Source organism: Myodes glareolus, chromosome 11, assembly GCF_982192425.1.
Source record: "Myodes glareolus chromosome 11, mMyoGla1.1, whole genome shotgun sequence".
NCBI classification, from domain to species: Eukaryota; Metazoa; Chordata; class Mammalia; order Rodentia; family Cricetidae; genus Myodes; species Myodes glareolus.
The window spans coordinates 35,822,104-35,841,367 of NC_142036.1; the positions used below are offsets into that span (position 1 = coordinate 35,822,104).

Sequence of the window (19,264 nt, forward strand, 5' to 3'; positions counted from 1 at the left end):
TGCTATTTGATGTGGACAACTGAAAGAGATGCTTCAGCAGGCAACACAGTGAGTGCACTGTGTCCCTCTTGTTCTCAGACCTTAGAATTGAGGAAAATCTTTCCAATCTCTGGACCTTTATGTTGCTGCTCACCCCCTGTAATTTACTTTTCCCTGCATCTCTCAATACATTCTCATTTCCATCCTTTAAACATCACCTCAGATATCGCCTCTTTATAAGGCCTGGCCCTGACCAGCCTGTGCAGAGTAAACCTTCACCCATACATACCCCAGGCACAATCTCTAGGCACCTTCTTTATTTATATTGTTCCTGCCTCCTTTGAAATGTGAGCTCCACCAAAAAAAAAAAAATACAATTATCTCCCTTATTAATGCCATGTCTAACATGGTGCCTGTCTCAATAATGTGAATGAATTAAGTACAGAAATTAGTGGAAATGAAGGAGGAGGAAAGAAAAGAAACAAGGCATTGGAAAGAAATGAAAAATAGAAATTGGTATAAGGAGGGAGCAATGACCTGAGGAATAGTTTGTAGTGTGGGATTGGTATTTATGCATGCTCAACTTGTAAAGAGTGTTTTCAAGTTGAGTAAAAATACTATGGCACCTTTCTCTCCTCTCTTCTCTCTCTCCTCTCCCTTCTTCCCACTACCGTGTGTCTGTGTGTGTCTCTCTCTCTGTGTAGGTGTGTGTACATCTTATCTTCCCCAGAAACACACAGTGACCTTTTGAAGCAGAAAGTAATTCTTAACAGGAACCAATATCTTTCCATAGTCACCACGCTTTGCTGAAAGGTCCAGATTCTAAATGCCTTGTGATGTGCATGTCTTATGCTCACACTTTTCATTGTGTCATGGAGAAGGCCATAGATAAGGCATAAGCAATCACTAGGCTATGTTCCAGTAAAGTTTTGTTTATGGACCGAAATTTTGATTTCCTGCAATCTCATGTAGTATTATTCTGCTTTGGTTTTGTTCAACCAAAAGAGAAATATAAAGACCATTTCAGTGCATGATCCTATGATACAGGTAGCTGGCTGGATCTGGTCAACTCTCTTGGCTCCTGGACTAGCTTCATGGTAATCTAAGGGAAAAATGCTCACCGTTTGCAAGACAACTGGCACAGGGGAGTAAGGAATAAGTCTTCCACTTCTACAAGGATAAAATTTCTGCTGGTAAAATTTAGGGTAATTTGGCAGATGGAGGAAGAGTCTGATGTCATATGATCAGACCTTCCTGGTATACAGTCACTCAGCATCCGGGAGGGTCCATTATCCACGGTGAAGTTGAGAGTCTGAGCAGCCCACATGGTAGGGGAACCGCCCGGGGCTGGCTACTGAAAACCCATAATTCTACTTAGTCCCTCTCTTCTCAGACTTGCAGAAAGAGTATCTCCATCTTTCAGTACAGTTTTGTGAAATCAAGATGTGGGCACATTAAAGTAACTCACTGTATTCTTTATCACCCTGGAGGGGTCACTATGGAATTTCATGTGATGATTTTTCTAGACTTCATGGTTTTAAATCGGATAAGGACTTATCTGGGGAACCATTTTAAAACACTGCATGGTATCATTTTCTCTAAATGTAGAAATTAAAAAATTAGTTGGAAATTATGGTCTGTGTTCATGTTATTTTATAGCTATACTATTTTGAGCATCCCAATAATTTTAAGATAAGAGAGTTCCACAACTCTTTGATAACTCACATCTCTCTCAAACAGCCGAATCTGCTATTTAAACTTCCACCTTGGGAAGAAGCTAGTCAGTCTGCAGTGAAAACTCAGAATGCAGCTCAATTTGAAGATAAAGCAGTTAAGTATGTCATAGATAGGAATATCTAGGATATTGAAATTGAATAGCCGAAAAACACATCTGTTTTATTTTATGGCATACAGGATAACCCAGCTTCAGGTATGCTTCCCATGGGGATATGTAAACAAATCATTCGTTTGTGTTTTTTTCTTATATCATTAAATATAAAGAATAGCTTCCTATTGGTTGCCTAAGGGCAAGGAATTGCAGGTTTATTTTGCATTCATTAACTTCCTTTCTTTCGTACCTGTCTGTGTGTATTAGAAAATACCAATTAATAATAGTATTTTAATTAAGTCAAACTGAATAGGAAGAAGAAAATGTGACGTAAAATCAACCAAATAGATGGTTTTAAAACTTCCAGCTCAGGTCTTGATTTCTCTCAGATGCAGTCCCTCTGACATGTAACACTGAGAAGTAGCTATGCACAGGAACACACGTGAGGAATGTGGTATCGAAAGGTGTGCAATTACCTGATATGCTTCCTGCAGAGTGTCGAGTAAATAATTGCATATAAAATAGGATGTACATTATTGGAATTGTACAGGGATGGACCATTTCATCATCAAGTGGACTGTGTGGTCCACTTGATTCAACTGTGTGGCATACAGGACAGGTAAGGATATGGCTAATTCAGTCCTCAGGAGGAAGGGGCTTAGGCAAAGGGTCCTATGCTTATGCTTATAATGATTTTCTTGTGATAATTTTCTTCCAAGAAGCCTCAGAGTTATGTGCCTTTGAGGGAAATAAAGGAGATGTGATACTTACGGTTTTCCTTGGGCCAGCTTCCTTTAGAGGCCGTCTGGTGCATATCTGTTTTCTACCTGAAAACACAAGCATACTCTATTATTTTCTACACATTCTCCATGGCATAGTCCTGTTCCTAAGCCATGGCATCATCATCATTGCAGTATGACCTGCTTTGGCTTCAGAGCATTTTTGCAAACGTGTGGCTAATCTCACAGCTGGAGACCTGTACTCTATTTTTTAAAGTGTAAATCCCTGGAAAAGTTATGATGTGTTGTTTTCTGAGTTGCTGGCTTTCTTCCTCTACTACCCAACTGCTGTTCTTACATCTCTCTCTGGGAATAGTCAATCTTAGGAATCATATCAGCTTTCATTTACATTGCCCCAGACACCACCACTATATTTTATCTGCTGATAATTTTTATTTGTACTGTATCCCAGATGCCACACAGTGACCAAAATGCCTTTGTTTCCTGCTGGTAGTCATTTCAGTGTGGAATTAGAAACTCCCAGGAGAACAATAATTCCGTCTTCTACCTTCATTTTTTTCCCTTAAGGTACATTTTGTGGACACATGCCTACATACCCCATTAGATTGTATCTTAAAGAAGGAATCTTGAAATGACCCTTGATTTGAAAAGATTGCTTCTTGATTTTGAAATAGAGTGAATAAACCTAACTTTGGAACTAGTTTCATAGAATTAAGTGCTAGAATTTATAACATCTTGAAGCAACCCGCCCCCCATTTCTTTTCTGACTATATTTTCCAGTCCAAAATCTAGAGGCAAATCACACAGCTTCATTTATCTGCTCCATTTGCCTTCTCCACTCCATACACCATCACTCAGGCCCTTCTGCATTTCCCTTACAGTAGATTCGAAATTACATGGCATCCTTGTGAGACTCCAGTGCCACCCTCTCTGTAACAGCCAGCTGATTTGTGTTGATCAGTAATGACCTCATACCAAGCAAAACCACAAACCTAAGTGCTAATCCGAGAGCACAGCAGAAGGCAGGCACAGAAGCCAGCTGCAGGCTCAGTTATACCCTACCCAAGGAATGTACTAGAAATGTGGAAGAGACACGTTGAGTCTGCTTTTAAATTCTGTGATTGTCTCTGCATCTCAGACACTTGCCACGCCAGGCCAAATGATAAGCAATATTATTAGATACTAGTCCAGGCCTGGATTTGACATGTCCCTTTAGACTGACTTCTCTTGGTAAGTATAAGTTGTCATTTAGTGACAACATTTTAAGATGAAACCTTCACTTGTGGTTTTTTCATTTCATTCATTAGTTCTGATTTGTTGTTTTGGAACCTAAGTAGGTTAATTTGGAAAAAAGCATGTAAGTAGCTATTAAAATAACCAATATACTCATAGTATCTAGTGTGATGAGGTAGCAGTAAACAATAGTACCTATTGTTGGGTAAATTGAAAAGTGGATGGCTGGTACATCAGTGCAAACTTCTCTGATACCATCCATCCTCAAGAAAGTCAAGAGTAACTGTTCTTGACTCCTGAAAGGAGTGTGCAATTTCATGTTTAGATCATAATTTTGTATTCAGAACCAACTCATGCTATATTGTATATGTTTTTTGATGTCGCTGTGTTGAAATTGTGTTTTTTTTGTTTTTTTTTTTTTAGTAAATTTTATTAAATTATAAAAGTTTCCATTTCCACCCCCCCTCCCAACACCCTCCCACTCCCCCTACTCCCCCTCCTCCTCCCTCTTCGTCCCCCAGGGCAGTCAGGGTTTCCTGCCCTGTGGGAAGTTCCAGTTCCTTCCCCCTCCCTCCAGGTCCAGGAAGGTGAGTGTCCAAACAGACTGGATCCCCAAAATCCATTATATGTAGAGGAAACAGGTCCCAGTGTCATAGTCAATGGCTTTTCAGAAAGACTTCGGGTCAGCCACAGTCAGAGAATCCGGCCAAATTCGGAGAGTCTGGTTAGATCACGTCCTCTTTCAGTCCCAGTCCAACTGGCCTTGGTAAACTCTCATCAGATCCGTTCCCTTGTATCAGTGGGTGATAGCATCCCTCGCAGTACTGATTTTGTTTTTCATGTTCTTCCTCCTTCTGCTCCTCATTTGGACCTCGGGGGGCTCAGTCCGGTGCTGCAATATGGGTCACCGACTGTATCGCCGTCCTTCGTCAGATGCAGGATCTATGGTGATAAGCAAAATATACATCAGTATGGACATGGGCCACGGCCGATTCAGGCACCCACTCCTCTGTCCAGAGAGCAATCTGGGGGATCTCTCCTTGGACCTGGGATCCCATATATAATCAAGTCTCCTGTAAACCCTAAAATGGGTCCCTTAGTTGAAATATAATCTTCCCTGATCCCATATTCATCCTTCCTCCCTCCCCCCCCATCCCAGGCCACCAAGCTTTCCCCTTTCTTCCCCTACTCCCTTCTCTCTAACCTTCTCCCCTTCCATCGACCCTCCCTCCCCCCCATGCACCCGAGGTTACCTGGGACTCTTGTCTATTTCCTACCTCCTGGTGGATAGCTAAATAATCTTCATCAGGTTCATCTTCTTATTTAGCTTCTCTAGGATCACGAATAATAGGCTCAAAGACCTTTAATTATGGTTAGAATCCACTTATGAGTGAATACATACCGTGTTCCTCTTTTTGGGTCTGGCTTACCTCACTCAGTAAAGCGTTTTCTATTTCCATCCATTTGCATGCAAAATTCAAGATGTCATTGTTTTTTACCGCTGAGTAAAACTCTAATGTGTATATGTTCCACACCTTTTTTAACCATTCTTCTATTGAGGGGCACCTAGGCTGTTTCCAGGTTCTGGCTATTACAAATAGTGCTGCTATGAACATAGTAGAACAAATGCTTTTGTAGTATGTTAGGGAATCTTTAGGGTATATTCCCAAGAGTGGAATTGCTGGGTCCTGAGGGAGGTTGACTCCCAGTTTCCTGAGAAACCGCCACACTGATTTCCACAGTGGCTGCACGAGTTTGCATTCCCACCAACAATGGATGAGTGTTCCCCTCACCCCACATCCTCTCCAGCATAGGATATCATTGGTGTTTTTGACTTTAGCTATTCTGACAGGTGTAAGATGGTATCTCAAAGTGGTTTTGATTTGCATTTCCCTGATCGCTAAGGAGGTTGAGCATGACCTTAAGTGTCTTCTGGCCATTCGAAGTTCATCTGTTGTGAATTCTCTGTTAAGTTCAGTACCCCATTTTTTAATTGGGTTAATTAGAGTTTTAGTGCCTAGTTTCTTGAGTTCTTTGTATATTTTGGAGATCAGACCTTTGTCTGATGAGGGGTTGGTGAAGATCTTCTCCCAGTCAGAAGGCAGCCTTTTTGTCCTACTGACAGTGTCCTTTGCTTTACAGAAGCTTCCCAGTTTCAGTAGATCCCATTTATTCATTGTTTCTCTTATTGTCTGTGCTGCTGGGGTCCTGCTTAGGAAGAGGCCTCCTGTGCCTAAATCTTGTAGACTACTTCCCACTTTCTCTTCTATCAGGTTCAAAGTGGACGGATTAATGTTGATGTCTTTAATCCATTTGGACTTGATTTTTGTGCATGGTGATAGATATGGATCTACTTTCATTTTTTTACAGGTTGACATCCAGTTATGCCAGCACCATTTGTTAAAGATGCTTTCCTTCTTCCATTGTATACCTTTAGCTCCCTTGTCGAAAATTAGGTGTTCATAAGTTTGTGGGTTAATATCTGGGTCTTCTATTCGATTCCATAGGTCGACTTCTCTGTTCTTATGCCAATACCAAGCTGTTTTCAATACTGTAGCTCTATAATAGAGTTTGAAGTCAGGGATGGTAATGCCTCCAGAAGTTCTTTTATTATATAAGATTGTTTTGGCTATCCTGGGTTTTTTGTTTTGCCATATAAACTTGATTATTGTTCTCTCAAGGTCTGTGAAGAAGTTTGATGGGATTTTGATGGGGATTGCATTGAATCTATAGATTGCTTTTGGTAGAATTGCCATTTTTCCTATGTTGATTCTCCCAATCCAAGAGCAGGGGAGGTCTTTCCATTTTCTGGTATCCTCCTCAATTTCTTTCTTCAAAGACTTAAAGTTTTTGTCAAATAGGTCTTTCACTTCCTTGGTTAGAGTAACCCCAAGATATTTTATGCTATTTGTGGCTATCATGAAAGGTGATGCTTCTCTGATTAACCTCTCTGCTTCTTTATCCTTTGTGTATAGGAGGGCCACTGATTTTTTGGAGTTGATCTTGTATCCTGCCACGTTACTAAAGGTGTTTATCAGCTGTAGGAGTTCTTTGGTAGAGTTTTTGGGGTCACTTATGTAAACTATCATATCGTCAGCAAATAACGAAAGTTTAACTTCATCCTTTCCAATTCGAATCCCCTTGATCTCCTTATGTTGTCTTATTGCTATTGCTAGAACTTCAAGCACTATATTGAAGAGGTATGGAGGAGTGGACAGCCTTGTCGCGTTCCTGATTTTAGTGGAAAGGCTTTGAGTTTCTCTCCATTCAGTTTGATGTTAGCTGTCGGCTTGCTGTATATTGCTTTTATTATATTTAGGTATGATCCTTGTATCCACAGTCTCTCCAACACCTTTATCATAAATGGGTGTTGAATTTTGTCAAATGCTTTTTCAGCATCTAGTGAGATGATCATATGTTTTTTTTCTTTCAGTTTATTTATATGATGGATTACATTGATAGATTTGCGTATGTTGAACCAGCCCTGCATCTCTGGAATGAAGCCGACTTGATCATAATGGATAATTTTTCTAATGTGCTCTTGGATTCGGTTTGCCAGTATTTTATTGAGAATTTTCGCGTCGATGTTCATGAGTGAGACTGGCCTGTAATTCTCTTTCTTGGTTGTGTCTTTGTGTGGTTTTGGTATTAGGGTAACTGTAGCTTCATAAAAGGAGTTAGGCAATGACTCTTCTGTTTCTATATTGTGGAATACGTTAAGGAGTATAGGTATTAGCTCTTCCTGGAAGTTCTGGTAGAATTCTGCATTGAAACCATCTGGTCCTGGGCTTTTTTTGGTAGGGAGATTTTTGATAACAGCTTCTAATTCTTCGCGACTAACAGGTCTATTTAGATTGTTCACCTGTTCTTGGTTCAACTTTGGTATATGGTACTTATCTAAAAAAATGTCCATTTCTTTTACATTTTCCAACTTTGTGGCATATAAACTTTCATAGTAAGATCTAATGATTCTCTGAATTTCCTCTGTGTCTGTGGTTATGTCCCCCTTTTCATTTCTGATCTTATTAATTTGCATGTTCTCTCTCTGCCGTTTGATTAACTTGGCTAGGGGTTTGTCAATCTTGTTGATTTTCTCCAAGAACCAGCTTTTTGATTCATTGATTCTTTGGATTGTTTTCTCTGTTTCTATTTTGTTGATTTCAGCCCTCAGTTTGATTATTTCCAGTCTTCTAGACCTCCTGGGTGAATCAGCTTCTTTTTTTTCTAGATCTTTCAATTGTGCTGTTAATTCTCCAATGTGTGCTTTCTCCGCTTTCTTTAATTGGGCACTTAGTGCTATGAACTTTCCTCTTAGCACTGCTTTCATAGTGTCCCATAGGTTTGAGTATGTTGTGTCTTTGTTTTCATTAAATTCAAGGAAGAGTTTAATTTCTTTCTTTATTTCTTCCTTGACCCAGGGGTGATTTAGTAGTTGACTGTTCAGTTTCCATGAGTTTGTTGGCTTCCTGGGGGGAGCATTGTTGTTGAATTCTAATTTTAGTCCATGGTGATCTGACAAGACACAGGTAATTACTAATATTTTTTTGTATCTGTGGAAGTTTACTTTGTTACCAAGTATGTGGTCAATTTTCGAGAAGGTTCCATGAGCTGCAGAGAAAAAGGTATATTCTTTCCTATTTGGGTGGAGTGTTCTATAGATGTCTGTTAAGTCCATTTGATTCAATACCTCCAATAGGTCTCTCAATTCTCTGTTTGGTTTCTGTCTGATTGACCTGTCCATTGGTGAGAGAGGAGTGTTGAAGTCTCCTACTATTAGTGTGTGTGGTTTGATGACCGCCTTGAGTTCTAGAAGAGTTTCTTTTACATATGTGGGTGCCTTTATATTAGGAGCATAGATATTCAGGATTGAGACTTCCTCCTGATGAATTGTTCCAGTTATGAGTATGAAATGTCCATCTCCATTTCTTCTGATTGATTTTAGTTTGAAGTCGATTTTGTTAGATATTAGAATGGCCACGCCCGCTTGTTTCTTAGGTCCATTTGCTTGGAAAACCTTTTCCCAACCCTTTACTCTGAGTAGGTGTCTGTCTTTGTGGTTGAGGTGTGTTTCTTGTAAACAGCAGAATGTTGGATCCTGTTTTCGTATCCAATCTCTAAGTCTGTGCCTCTTTATAGGTGAATTGAGTCCATTGATATTAAGTGATATTAATGACCAGTGGTTGTTGACTCCGGTCATTTTTTTTTTGTTAGGTAGTAGAGTATATGTGTTTTTCTTCTTTAATTTGTGTTTGTGAATGGTCGCTAGATGTTCGAGTTATTGTAGGCCGTGTTGGGAATGTTGGATTCCTTCGGTAGTGATTTTCCTTCTAATATTCTCTGTAAGGCTGGATTAGTAGCTACGTATTGTTTAAATTTGTTTTTATCCTGGAATATTTTGTTTTCTCCGTTGATAGTGAACAGTAGCTTGGCAGGGTATATTAGTCTGGGTTTGCATCCATGGTCTCTTAGTTTCTGCAGTACCTCTATCCAGGATCTTCTGGCTTTCATGGTTTCCATAGAGAAATCCGGTGTAAGCCTGATAGGTTTACCTTTATAAGTTACTTGACCTTTTTCCTTTGCAGCTCTTAAAATTTTTTCTTTAATATTTATGTTTTGTGTTTTGATTATTATATGACGCGGGGATGTTTTTTTCTGATCCAATCTATTCGGTGTTCTGTGTGCTTCTTGAACCTTCATAGGAATATCGTTCTTTAGGTTGGGAAAGTTTTCTTCTATAATTTTGTTGAATATATTTTCTGGGCCTTTGATCTGCAGTTCTTCTCCTTCTTCAATCCCTATTATTCTTAGATTTGGTTTTTTTATTGTGTCCCAGATTTCCTGAATGTTTTGTGAAGAGAATTTGTTGGATTTGCCGTTTTCTCTGACCAGAGCATTTATTTTCTCTATGGTATCTTCAGAATCTGAGATTCGTTCTTCTATCTCTTGTATTCTATTGGTTATGCTTGATTCTGTAGTCTCCGTTCGTTTACCTAGGTTTTCCATATCCAGCCGGTTCTCGTTTTGTGTTTTCTTCATTGCCTCCATTTCAGTTTTCAATTCTTGGACTGTTTCCTTTACTTGTTTGATTGTTTTTTCTTGGTTTCTCAGGGTATCACTCACGGATTTACTTATTTCTTCAAACTTTTTGTTATATTTCTCATCCATTTCTATACTCATTTCCTCAAACTTTTTGTTATACTTCTCGACCAGTTCCTTAAGGGAGTTATTCATATCCTGTTTAAGGGACTCTATCGCTTTCATAATGGCACTTTTTTCCACTTCATCTGGGTTAGAGTGCTCAAATCCTTCTGTTGTAGGGTCGTTGGGATCTGATATTTTCATGTTGTTTTTCAGATTGTTGGAGGAGGTCTTGCCTTGGCGTCTGCCCATCTCTTCGATCCAATGCTCTCTATTGGAACTTCTGGTATCGGGTCAGGTTCCCTTGTTGGGCAGGGAGTTCACTGACAGAATGCCTACCTTTCCCCAGGCAGGGTATTGAAGCACAGGCACTCCCTCTTTCCGGGATGCCCCTACAGAGCAGGCCCAGTGTGCAAGGCAGCTGAACTGGGGAAATTTTATGGCCTCAGTGGGAGGGGAGAAATATAGAAATTTGTACCTGGATGGAAGCTGGGATGGCAGGCGGGAGAGCCTAGCAGTGTGGACACAGCACTGCAGGCTGACCTGGGAGTCTATGGGGTCGGGGAAAGTCCTAGCTCCCCCTCGCTGGGCCCCTGCCGCGGGCCCGAATCAACTCACCACTCCGAAGGCCCTCTGGATGGAAGCTGGGATGGCTGTCGGGAAGCTAGCAGGGTGGAGCAGGTAGAGCAGGCTGACCTGGGGGTCTATGGGGTCGGGGAAAGTCCTAGCTCCCCCTCGCCGGGCCCCTGCCGTGGCCCGAATCAACTCACCACTCGGAAGGCCCTCTGGATGGAAGCTGGGATGGCTGGCGGGAAGCTAGCAGGGTGGAGCCAGCAGGGCAGGCTGACCTGGGAGTCTATGGGGTCGGGGAAAGTCCTAGCTTCCCCTCGCCGGGGCCCCTGCCGTGGCCCGAATCAACTCACCACTCGGGAAGGCCCTCTGGATGGAAGCTGGGATGGCTGGCAGGAAGCTAGCAGGGTGGAGCCAGCAGGGCAGGCTGACCTGGGTGTCTATGGGGTCGGGGAAAGTCCTAGCTCCCCCTCGCCGGGGCCCCTGCCGTGGCCCGAATCAACTCACCACTCGGAAGGCCCTCTGGATGGAAGCTGGGATGGCTGGCGGGAAGCTAGCAGGGTAGAGCCAGCAGGGCAGGCTGACCTGGGAGTCTATGGGGTCGGGGAAAGTCCTAGCTCCCCCTCGCCGGGCCCCTGCCGTGGCCCGAATCAACTCACCACTCGGAAGGCCCTCTGGATGGAAGCTGGGATGGCTGGCGGGAAGCTAGCAGGGTGGAGCCAGCAGGGCAGGCTAACCTGGGAGTCTATGGGGTCGGGGAAAGTCCTAGTTCCTCCTTGCTGGGCCCCTGCCGCGGGCCCGAATCAACTCACCACTCGGAAGGCCCTCTGGATGGAAGCTGGGATGGCTGGCGGGAAGCTAGCAGGGTGGAGCAGGTAGAGCAGGCTGACCTGGGTGTCTATGGGGTCGGGGAAAGTCCTAGCTCCCCCTCGCCGGGGCCCCTGCCGTGGCCCGAATCAACTCACCACTCCGAAGGCCCTCTGGATGGAAGCTGGGATGGCTGGCGGGAAGCTAGCAGGGTGGAGCCAGCAGGGCAGGCTGACCTGGGAGTCTATGGGGTCGGGGAAAGTCCTAGCTCCCCCTCGCCGGGCCCCTGCCGTGGCCCGAATCAACTCACCACTCGGAAGGCCCTCTGGATGGAAGCTGGGATGGCTGGCGGGAAGCTAGCAGGGTGGAGCCCGAAATTGTGTTTTTTTTTTAACCTTCATTTTATTTCAGTTTATTTTAAATCCCTCTAGGAGATGCTTATCGTGTTAGTGATAGTCAATAAAAGCTTTGTTCTTACTTTGTACTATCTTGACATTTGGGAAAGAATGTGTTTGAAGTTCTTTCTACTTTTTTTAGTTATTAAACTATGACTAACTACTAAATGCAACTATTTGCTATGAGGAAATGCCTAGAAAGATAAAATGTATATACCTCTTGCATTTTGTTCCATTCGTATATCCTCTGTTAAAGGTGTAGCATGTACAGTATGTTTGCCCACTAGATAGAATTGACATTGGGCCTGGGTGAGATGGCTCACTTGGCAATGTGCCCTCTGTGCAAGCTTGGGGACCTGATTTCCATTCCCACTTACAAAATTGAACATTTGAGTATATGAGAGTAACCAAAGAGATGGTGAGCTGGAGAGAGGAGGATCTTTCAGGCTTGCTGGCTCGTTAATGTAGCCAAGTGATGAGTTCCACATTCAGAATATCCTATCTTAAAAACTAAGGTGTAAAGTGATTAAGGAAAATGCCCAACATTGACTCCTGCTCTCTACATGTGCACACACAGGCACACATCTACATATTCTCTCCACATGTGCACACACAGGGACACATCTACATATTCTCTCCACATGTGCACACACACACAGGCACACGTCTACATATTCTCTCCACATGTGCACACACACACAGGCACACGTCTACATATTCTCTCCACATGTGCACACACAGGCACATATCTACATATTTTCTCCACATGTGCACACACCGGCACACATGTGTGTATATATATATACTCACAGAAGCCTTGGTGCTGACAAGAGGAGTGGTCTTTGGGGTGAAACTGAGTAGTTACCCTTCTGGAACAGGCTATGTGATTTTAGTGGGAATGTGTCCTTACTGTTGGATTATCGTTTTGAAAACTGTTAGCCATCATAATCCTTCTTTCTAAAGAAGATTACAAAATTCTTTTACTTGAAAAGCTTTGACCTGTAAAAAGAAGATTCACCTTATGTTTGTATGCCAGTGCTGTTTTTCTCCTGTGTTCATGGTACCTCTACAGGCCTTCTCTGAAAGTGCTGTGTGATTGTGATGAGGGCATGAGAATTCTTCAACTCTCCTTTTCTACAGCAAAATAATTCTTGTTATTTTAATCTGTAAGCTTCTAATTCATCTGTTAAATGTGATAGCTAATTTAATGTGTCTAATTGATTGGTTCAGCTGATTCAAGTGAACTGTTAGTGATCTGCCATTCAGATACTAGTGATCCATTTCACGCTCATTTCCAACCTGGCCGACAGTCCTTTCCCATCTGCAGTGATGTTAATGAATTTGCCTCGGTACATTCCTGAATCCTAATGCACACTCCATTGCAACCATCAGTAAATGAATATTTATGGTTCACAGCAGAGCATTCACCTCATCTTAAAAAGTTAAAATACATTTTAACAGTATACATACTGTAAGCTTCCTCCCAACTATATCTCTGCCTGCATGGCTTGTCAAACCCAGAATAAATTAGAACACAGTGTCTAGCTGCATTATTGTCACTAGATAGTTTCTAATGACTGTGTGTGAGAATAACTGTTAGCTCTGTACATTTAAGCCAGTGACTGTCCAGCTCCGTGGGAATCCTGTATATATTAAAATCATTATTTGTTTTCCACTGTAGATGTTTCTGAAACTTTACTTTATAATTAAAGAGTGGTAGAAATGAATTATCTAACCACAAAAAAATCCCAGTGATAACATTGGAGTCTTTATCATCCCTAAACTTTGTTTCTTCAAAATATTTGAAGGAACTTTTCCCTTTTATTTCTATTTTGATATTGTTGTTTAATCTTGTATTTCCCTCAGAAATTCATATTTTTGCTTCTGCGTTAGTCTTAATTTTGTTCTTATTCCTGGTGTTAGTTATTCAGAAACATTTCCTTAAAGAGAAGTAGATTTGTTTAATAGAGTAGTTTATTTGTATGCTACTCCCACGTCTTATTTTATGTTTCTATCTGAAGTAAGAACTGGAAGTTCTTAGAGAACTTTGGAGATTCTGCCATTGTCTTAAAAGCATAAAAAATTATGTGTATAAGTCTGTTATATATAATGTCCATTTTCTCTAGAAGATTTATTTTCAGCTAACGCTCAAATCTATGACTGTAAAGATAAAGTTATTCATTCTAATCCATCACCTAAAATAATTTGGTTACCATGACAGTATCTTCATTACTGTGGAGGTTGCCTTCCCTCTCCCAGTCTTCAACCTTTAACTACACCTTTAATGTTACTATGCTTTTCAACGTTTAGACTTGAAAATAAGGACTTTAAAGGGTGTTGATCCTATGTGGAGCCTGAAGATAAAATTTATGGAATCAAAATTTGGCAGTTCAAACAGAAAAAGAAAGAACACCAACTCATCAGTGAAGGTCTTAATAGAGAAATTGATTACATTTGTGGTCAGCTATGGTTTTCTACATTCGTAAGTTTTTAAGTCACCTTAATTGAAAAAGATAATTGTCTTTTTTATCTCCTACAATTGAGACTTTAAACCTATGTGGTTTAGACCATGCACTGGTGGAAACAATGACCTTATTATCTGCTAGTATTAGCTGCTGTTGTGTTGTTTGACAACTTGAATTAATAAAATTTAGGTTAATAAGAACCTCCTATTTCTTTAATGTCCTCATTTAACAAATCCACTTTCATTTTTTTGTGTTTGTGTGTGGAGTCACTCCTGTAAATGTCTCAGGATAACACCTAAGGATTGACTGTCTCATTCTACCCTGTGTTTCCCAGATCAAACTTTGGATCAGGCTTATTGGCAAGCACTACCCATAAACCACCTCACAGGCTTTTCCTGGCTCTTTTTATTTATTTTTCATTTTCTATGGCATCCTGATTCCATTACCACTAAGGAAGAAAGCAGGCTGTAGGCAGGTAGGCATTAGTAAGACACAGAAGATGTAGTGCTCTTTGGCTTTATGTTTTAAACAGATGGTGTAATTTGACTGTGTTTTTTGTCCATAGTTCTATAGAGTAGGCTCATGTTTACAAGTTATACAAATATTTAGAGATAATTCAGACATATAGCATAAATCAGTTTATCTTTGCCATAAGTGTGATAAGGGTGAAAGCAGATGGATAGAATTCAGGCATAGCATAAATCAGAATGATACCTTTGCCATAAGTGTGATAAAAATTAAAGCAGATGGAGATTAAGCTCTTCTGTTTTGATATTCTTCTGTTTTCACATTATATGAATTTTCTTATTTCAAGTCAGTTATATGTGTTTTGTTACAATATAGTAACCTTAAACATTATCAGGCACAGAGCATGGTATGGGGAATCTTCAAGTTCATGTAAGGGTTGTAGATATTCGAATTCCCTATGCAGTGGCTTATATAAGGTGACCATGGCTGCTGTCTGCTCAGTCTGCACAGGACAGTGACACATTGCTGAAAGGTGATGCTCCAGGTTTTCTATGACTAGGAAGCCTACAGTAGCAGCAGAGTAGAGGCTCTTTCGGGTGCCATATGCATTTGAGATCACATTCAAACGTGACATTTCATAAGTCACCATGGAATATTGATTTATGAAAATAATGGTGGTAAGGGGAAGTCCTACCAAGTATACCAATAAAAGGTAATTAAACGAATTATGTTGCTTAGCAGCCAGCTTTGGGTTGTGTTCCATAGTGTATGGTGTTGATATGCTAAGTTGTGCCTGCATAACCAAATGCTTACAGGCTGTTGAACTCAGTTTCTCAGTGTGGAGACTGGGAGACAACTCATAGAATTCCTCTGAGAAAAGCCCTCAGTTTCTGGTGAGCTGAAACAATGTAAGTGAATCTAATTAAAGAAAAAGATTCCTAATTCCATAGATTTTCTCTAGTTGCCCAAAATGTTAGAAGAGCAACACGTGGCCTTGTCCCCCTAGAAAATCTGACATTCCATCTTGACCTTCTGGCTTAGCTTCCTCTCAAATCCAGTTTTTAAACTTGGTGAATATGTCCAGTTTCCCCATTTAACCTCTAGATAGTTGTGAGTATAGTTATTGAGTTCAAAACTTTTTTTCCTCAATCATTTGGCTTGTTAAATAGTGTTGTCCCAGACTCCTTTAAAACCAGCATTTCTGTAAACTAGACTCTGTAGTTACTCTGTAGAATGAACTGTATAGCAGGGCCCTCGGCTGCATAGAAATCTTTATCATTCAATATTTGTCCATGATCTTTAACTGTTTAAGTTAAATCTAAATTTTTCTAGATCACACACTTCAGTGTTTGCCTAATGAGTCTAGTGTGTGTTGTGCCTTCTGCATGCCACTGCTACCACCCAGCTGTGATTCGTGTGTTTACATTTATCTCACACTTACATATCCTTAAGGGGATAATTTTAGCAGTACAGTGGAGATACGAGCTATTCTTCTCAGTAACTGGATCTGAATTCGTCGCATTTTCTATTAAGTTAAGCCCTGAGGTCCCATCCATCGGTAGGTACAATAAGAAAAGGCATTGGAGTTCTTTTCTGCCTGCTTTTCTGTTGCTGAGCTCATTTGATAATGGAGTTTTAATTTTTATATTTTTAAAATAATATTTTGCTAATAGCAGGTAGATAGAAAAACCTGCAAACAAAGTCGGCTTACCACTTTGCTTTAATAACCTGTCTTATGCTTCATTTGCAGGGCCGTGTAAATGCTTTAGAAATGGTAAGTGGGGGCATTTTCCTTCTTGTATCAGAATTACTGCTCTCTGATGTGGATTTCAGAGCCCACCAAAGGAAGCAGTTCCAGAAAGCATTTCTAGAACTACCGCTAAGATTGAGAGTGGGGAAGGCACTAAACTGTGTCTAAAAGGTATGTGGCCGTAGACTTCTTGGTGAAACCTCTCAAAAGGGAAGTATGAATTGTGGAGAGGACTGCAGCTGTCTCGGCAGAGGCAAGCCAAGAGGAACTACTCTGGAAAACAGGGTCGGTGTGAATATGATCCATGCATTGTCTGCCCTTTCTGCATTCCGCCATCACTGGAAATGCTGATTAGCAAGCATTTTTGAAGTTCAAGTTTTTAATATATTGTTTTTAGTTTTTACCATTGTCCAAAGAGAATGATAAAAACTGGTCAGCCTTTTTCTGACAATCTTACGTGAACAAATCTACTATTGGGGAATGGTTTTAAATATCTAGCTATAAACACTGCCTGATTGTATTTATTTATTAGAAAAATAATTAATTTTAAAATATAAGAGAGAAACCAACATATTTACAGTTGAAGAACATAGATGAAGTGCAGCATTGTAACTCACCATGCTGTGGTCATCATAAAAGAGGCTTATGTTATAACTTCAAATAAAAACTAAGTTAAGACGCAAACTCCCATGACTTCAGTGGTGGTCTACATACCTAAGACACAGAAGGGTGGGAGAGCACACAGCAGGCACTTGCCAGGTACAAATTAAGTTTTGTGAGTATGTTTTTTTGCTTACCAGGTTTAGAAAATATGGTTGTTTTGATTTGGTAAGTATTTCTGCACAGTAGCATGTGAATCAGAAGCACGGGGCTTGCGGTGTGTGCTCCACTGGTCAGTTATTTAACTGGCACGTGCAAGACTCTGGATTCGTCTCCAGCACCACAGTCATAAAGGGAAGCAGAGAAACAGTAGAATAAACTACAGTACTGCTTTATGGCAAAATATTATGCAGCAATAAAAAGACATATTTAAAGAAGTAAAGATGTAAAAAAAAAGTAAAGTAAAAATTGCCGTGCTATTATGGGGGGGAGTATACCAATGTATAAACTTTGATACAAATACTAGATATGCATATTTTTGCATTAAACAGTCATTAAGAAACTACACAAAATATTAGCAGTGTCTTGGGAACAGTGGTGATTTTTCTTTTGGTAAATTTTTAATGTACAGGGAGGAATGAAACTCCTTTAAGCAATAAAGCTAGTACAAAAAGTCTCTTAGCTTAACTTTATGAATAGAAATAAAGGAGTCTGTTTTTATAAAGTGACACTGTCCAGACTTGGGAATTTCTTCCTTTGGGTTAACCCTCAAAAAGTTCACACACCTTCCCCCTTCCGGTGTGACACCATTAGAGGCATACAGTGTCTGCCTTTTCCTCTGCATTTTTACTTTTAGGAGTGTCTTGCCAACAAGCTTATGACTTAAGTATTCTCTTTTAAAACACGAGTAAAATGACAATGTGTGTATTTGGAGACAGACTGAGAGCATGAAATACTATCCAACACGTCTATAAAGATACATCTTCATTGACTCTGCATCTGTAAAATTTTAGCAAGTCTTGATACCAGAGAAGGAAAAAGCTTAGAAAAATAGAAAAGCCTAGTATTGGGTTGCCATTATCATTGTGATCATGTGTTAACTGTGTTTTTTTTTAATATTACAATTTTGTCAGTGTGATTTCCAAAATGACAGGTTACATCAAGGCAAAGTCTTTATTGTTTCCTTGTATTTGTTTATCTTTTTCTATACCTAACATATTTTTCTAGTGAAGTATGATTCGGTAGAATCTTAAAGACCTTTTCCGAGGTGTCCCCTGGAACCTAAGTTAAAAATTAAAAGTCATTGTGAGAAAAATAAAAATGACTAAATGGACTGGGGTTGGTAAGGTAACAGTTTTCTCAAAAATAATTACCATAAATAAAGCCATAAAAATTAAAGTACTTGATGATAATTTTAATGCTCAAATATTATGAAGTCCTTTGACTTCATATGGCATTATAAGAAGCGGAATTTAATTCACTAGGTGGGCTCCTCAACTGATAAAGTATTTTATAGTTCATAAAATCAAGTATGCTGAAACAGTTTGAATCATTTATTATTCTCTCGTAATTCCGACTCTAGAGTAAGGCACATACTGGTGTCTCCCACTTGTCTCTGGTTCTGAAAGTCACAGGCGTCACATGCAGGGTGTGTGCTGTGGGGCAGCAGATGTCACTTTGCCGTTCACCATTCCCTTAGGGGTACTAGTGATTGATTGTTTTACGTGTTCAGGTAGTTAATACCCAAAAGCAGTGTGTGTATTTTTTTTTATTGGTCTTATTGAGCTATACATTTTTTCTGCTCCCCTCCCTGCTTCCGCCTCCCCTTCGGCCCTCTGCAGCATGTTTCTTTATCATCCCGTGATGTCATTTGAGAGTTGCCACCATTGAACTCTGCTTGTGTGTTTATTCTTCCTCGTTCCTCTCATTCACTATCAGACAAGCTCCTTGGATTTCAAATTATGCTTTTTTTGTAAACAAATCCCCAATATCTGTCAAAGATTCATTTACATGGCAGGCATTTAGTAAATATGTGTTGATGGAAAATGTTGAACTCTATCTTACTCTTGTACAAGACTGTACATAGCAAACTAAGTATAAATACTATCAATCCAGTAGTTAAGGGGGAAATTTTCCCAGAAGTATGTTAATTAGTTTCTGGGTCTTTTGTTATGGCACCATATACTATTTAAGGTTTTACTGAGCACAAACCATTTTCCTGTTTACATGGAGTTTTGCTTAAAAGGAAACCCCTTCAACCAAAATGTGGCAAGTTGATCTCCCAAATAAAA

At 40.3% G+C, this 19,264-nt stretch overlaps 1 protein-coding gene across 7 annotated transcripts in view; it reads left to right on the forward strand.

The window, feature by feature from the left end:
- Positions 1-19,264, forward strand: part of Cep128 (centrosomal protein 128) — a 354,331-nt gene that overhangs the window by 286,449 nt on the left and 48,618 nt on the right. For 5 of the 7 annotated variants that reach the window (XM_085697793.2, XM_085697795.2, XM_085697792.2 and 2 more), the window contains 2 exons: positions 1,720-1,809; positions 16,374-16,397. The exons of 1 other annotated variant lie outside the window; for it this stretch is intronic. In XM_085697793.2, the coding sequence (XP_085553919.2) occupies positions 1,720-1,809; positions 16,374-16,397 (114 nt within the window). The remainder of the gene's footprint in view (positions 1-1,719; positions 1,810-16,373; positions 16,398-19,264) is intronic. One more of the 7 variants, XM_048449356.3, reaches the window with a different exon arrangement.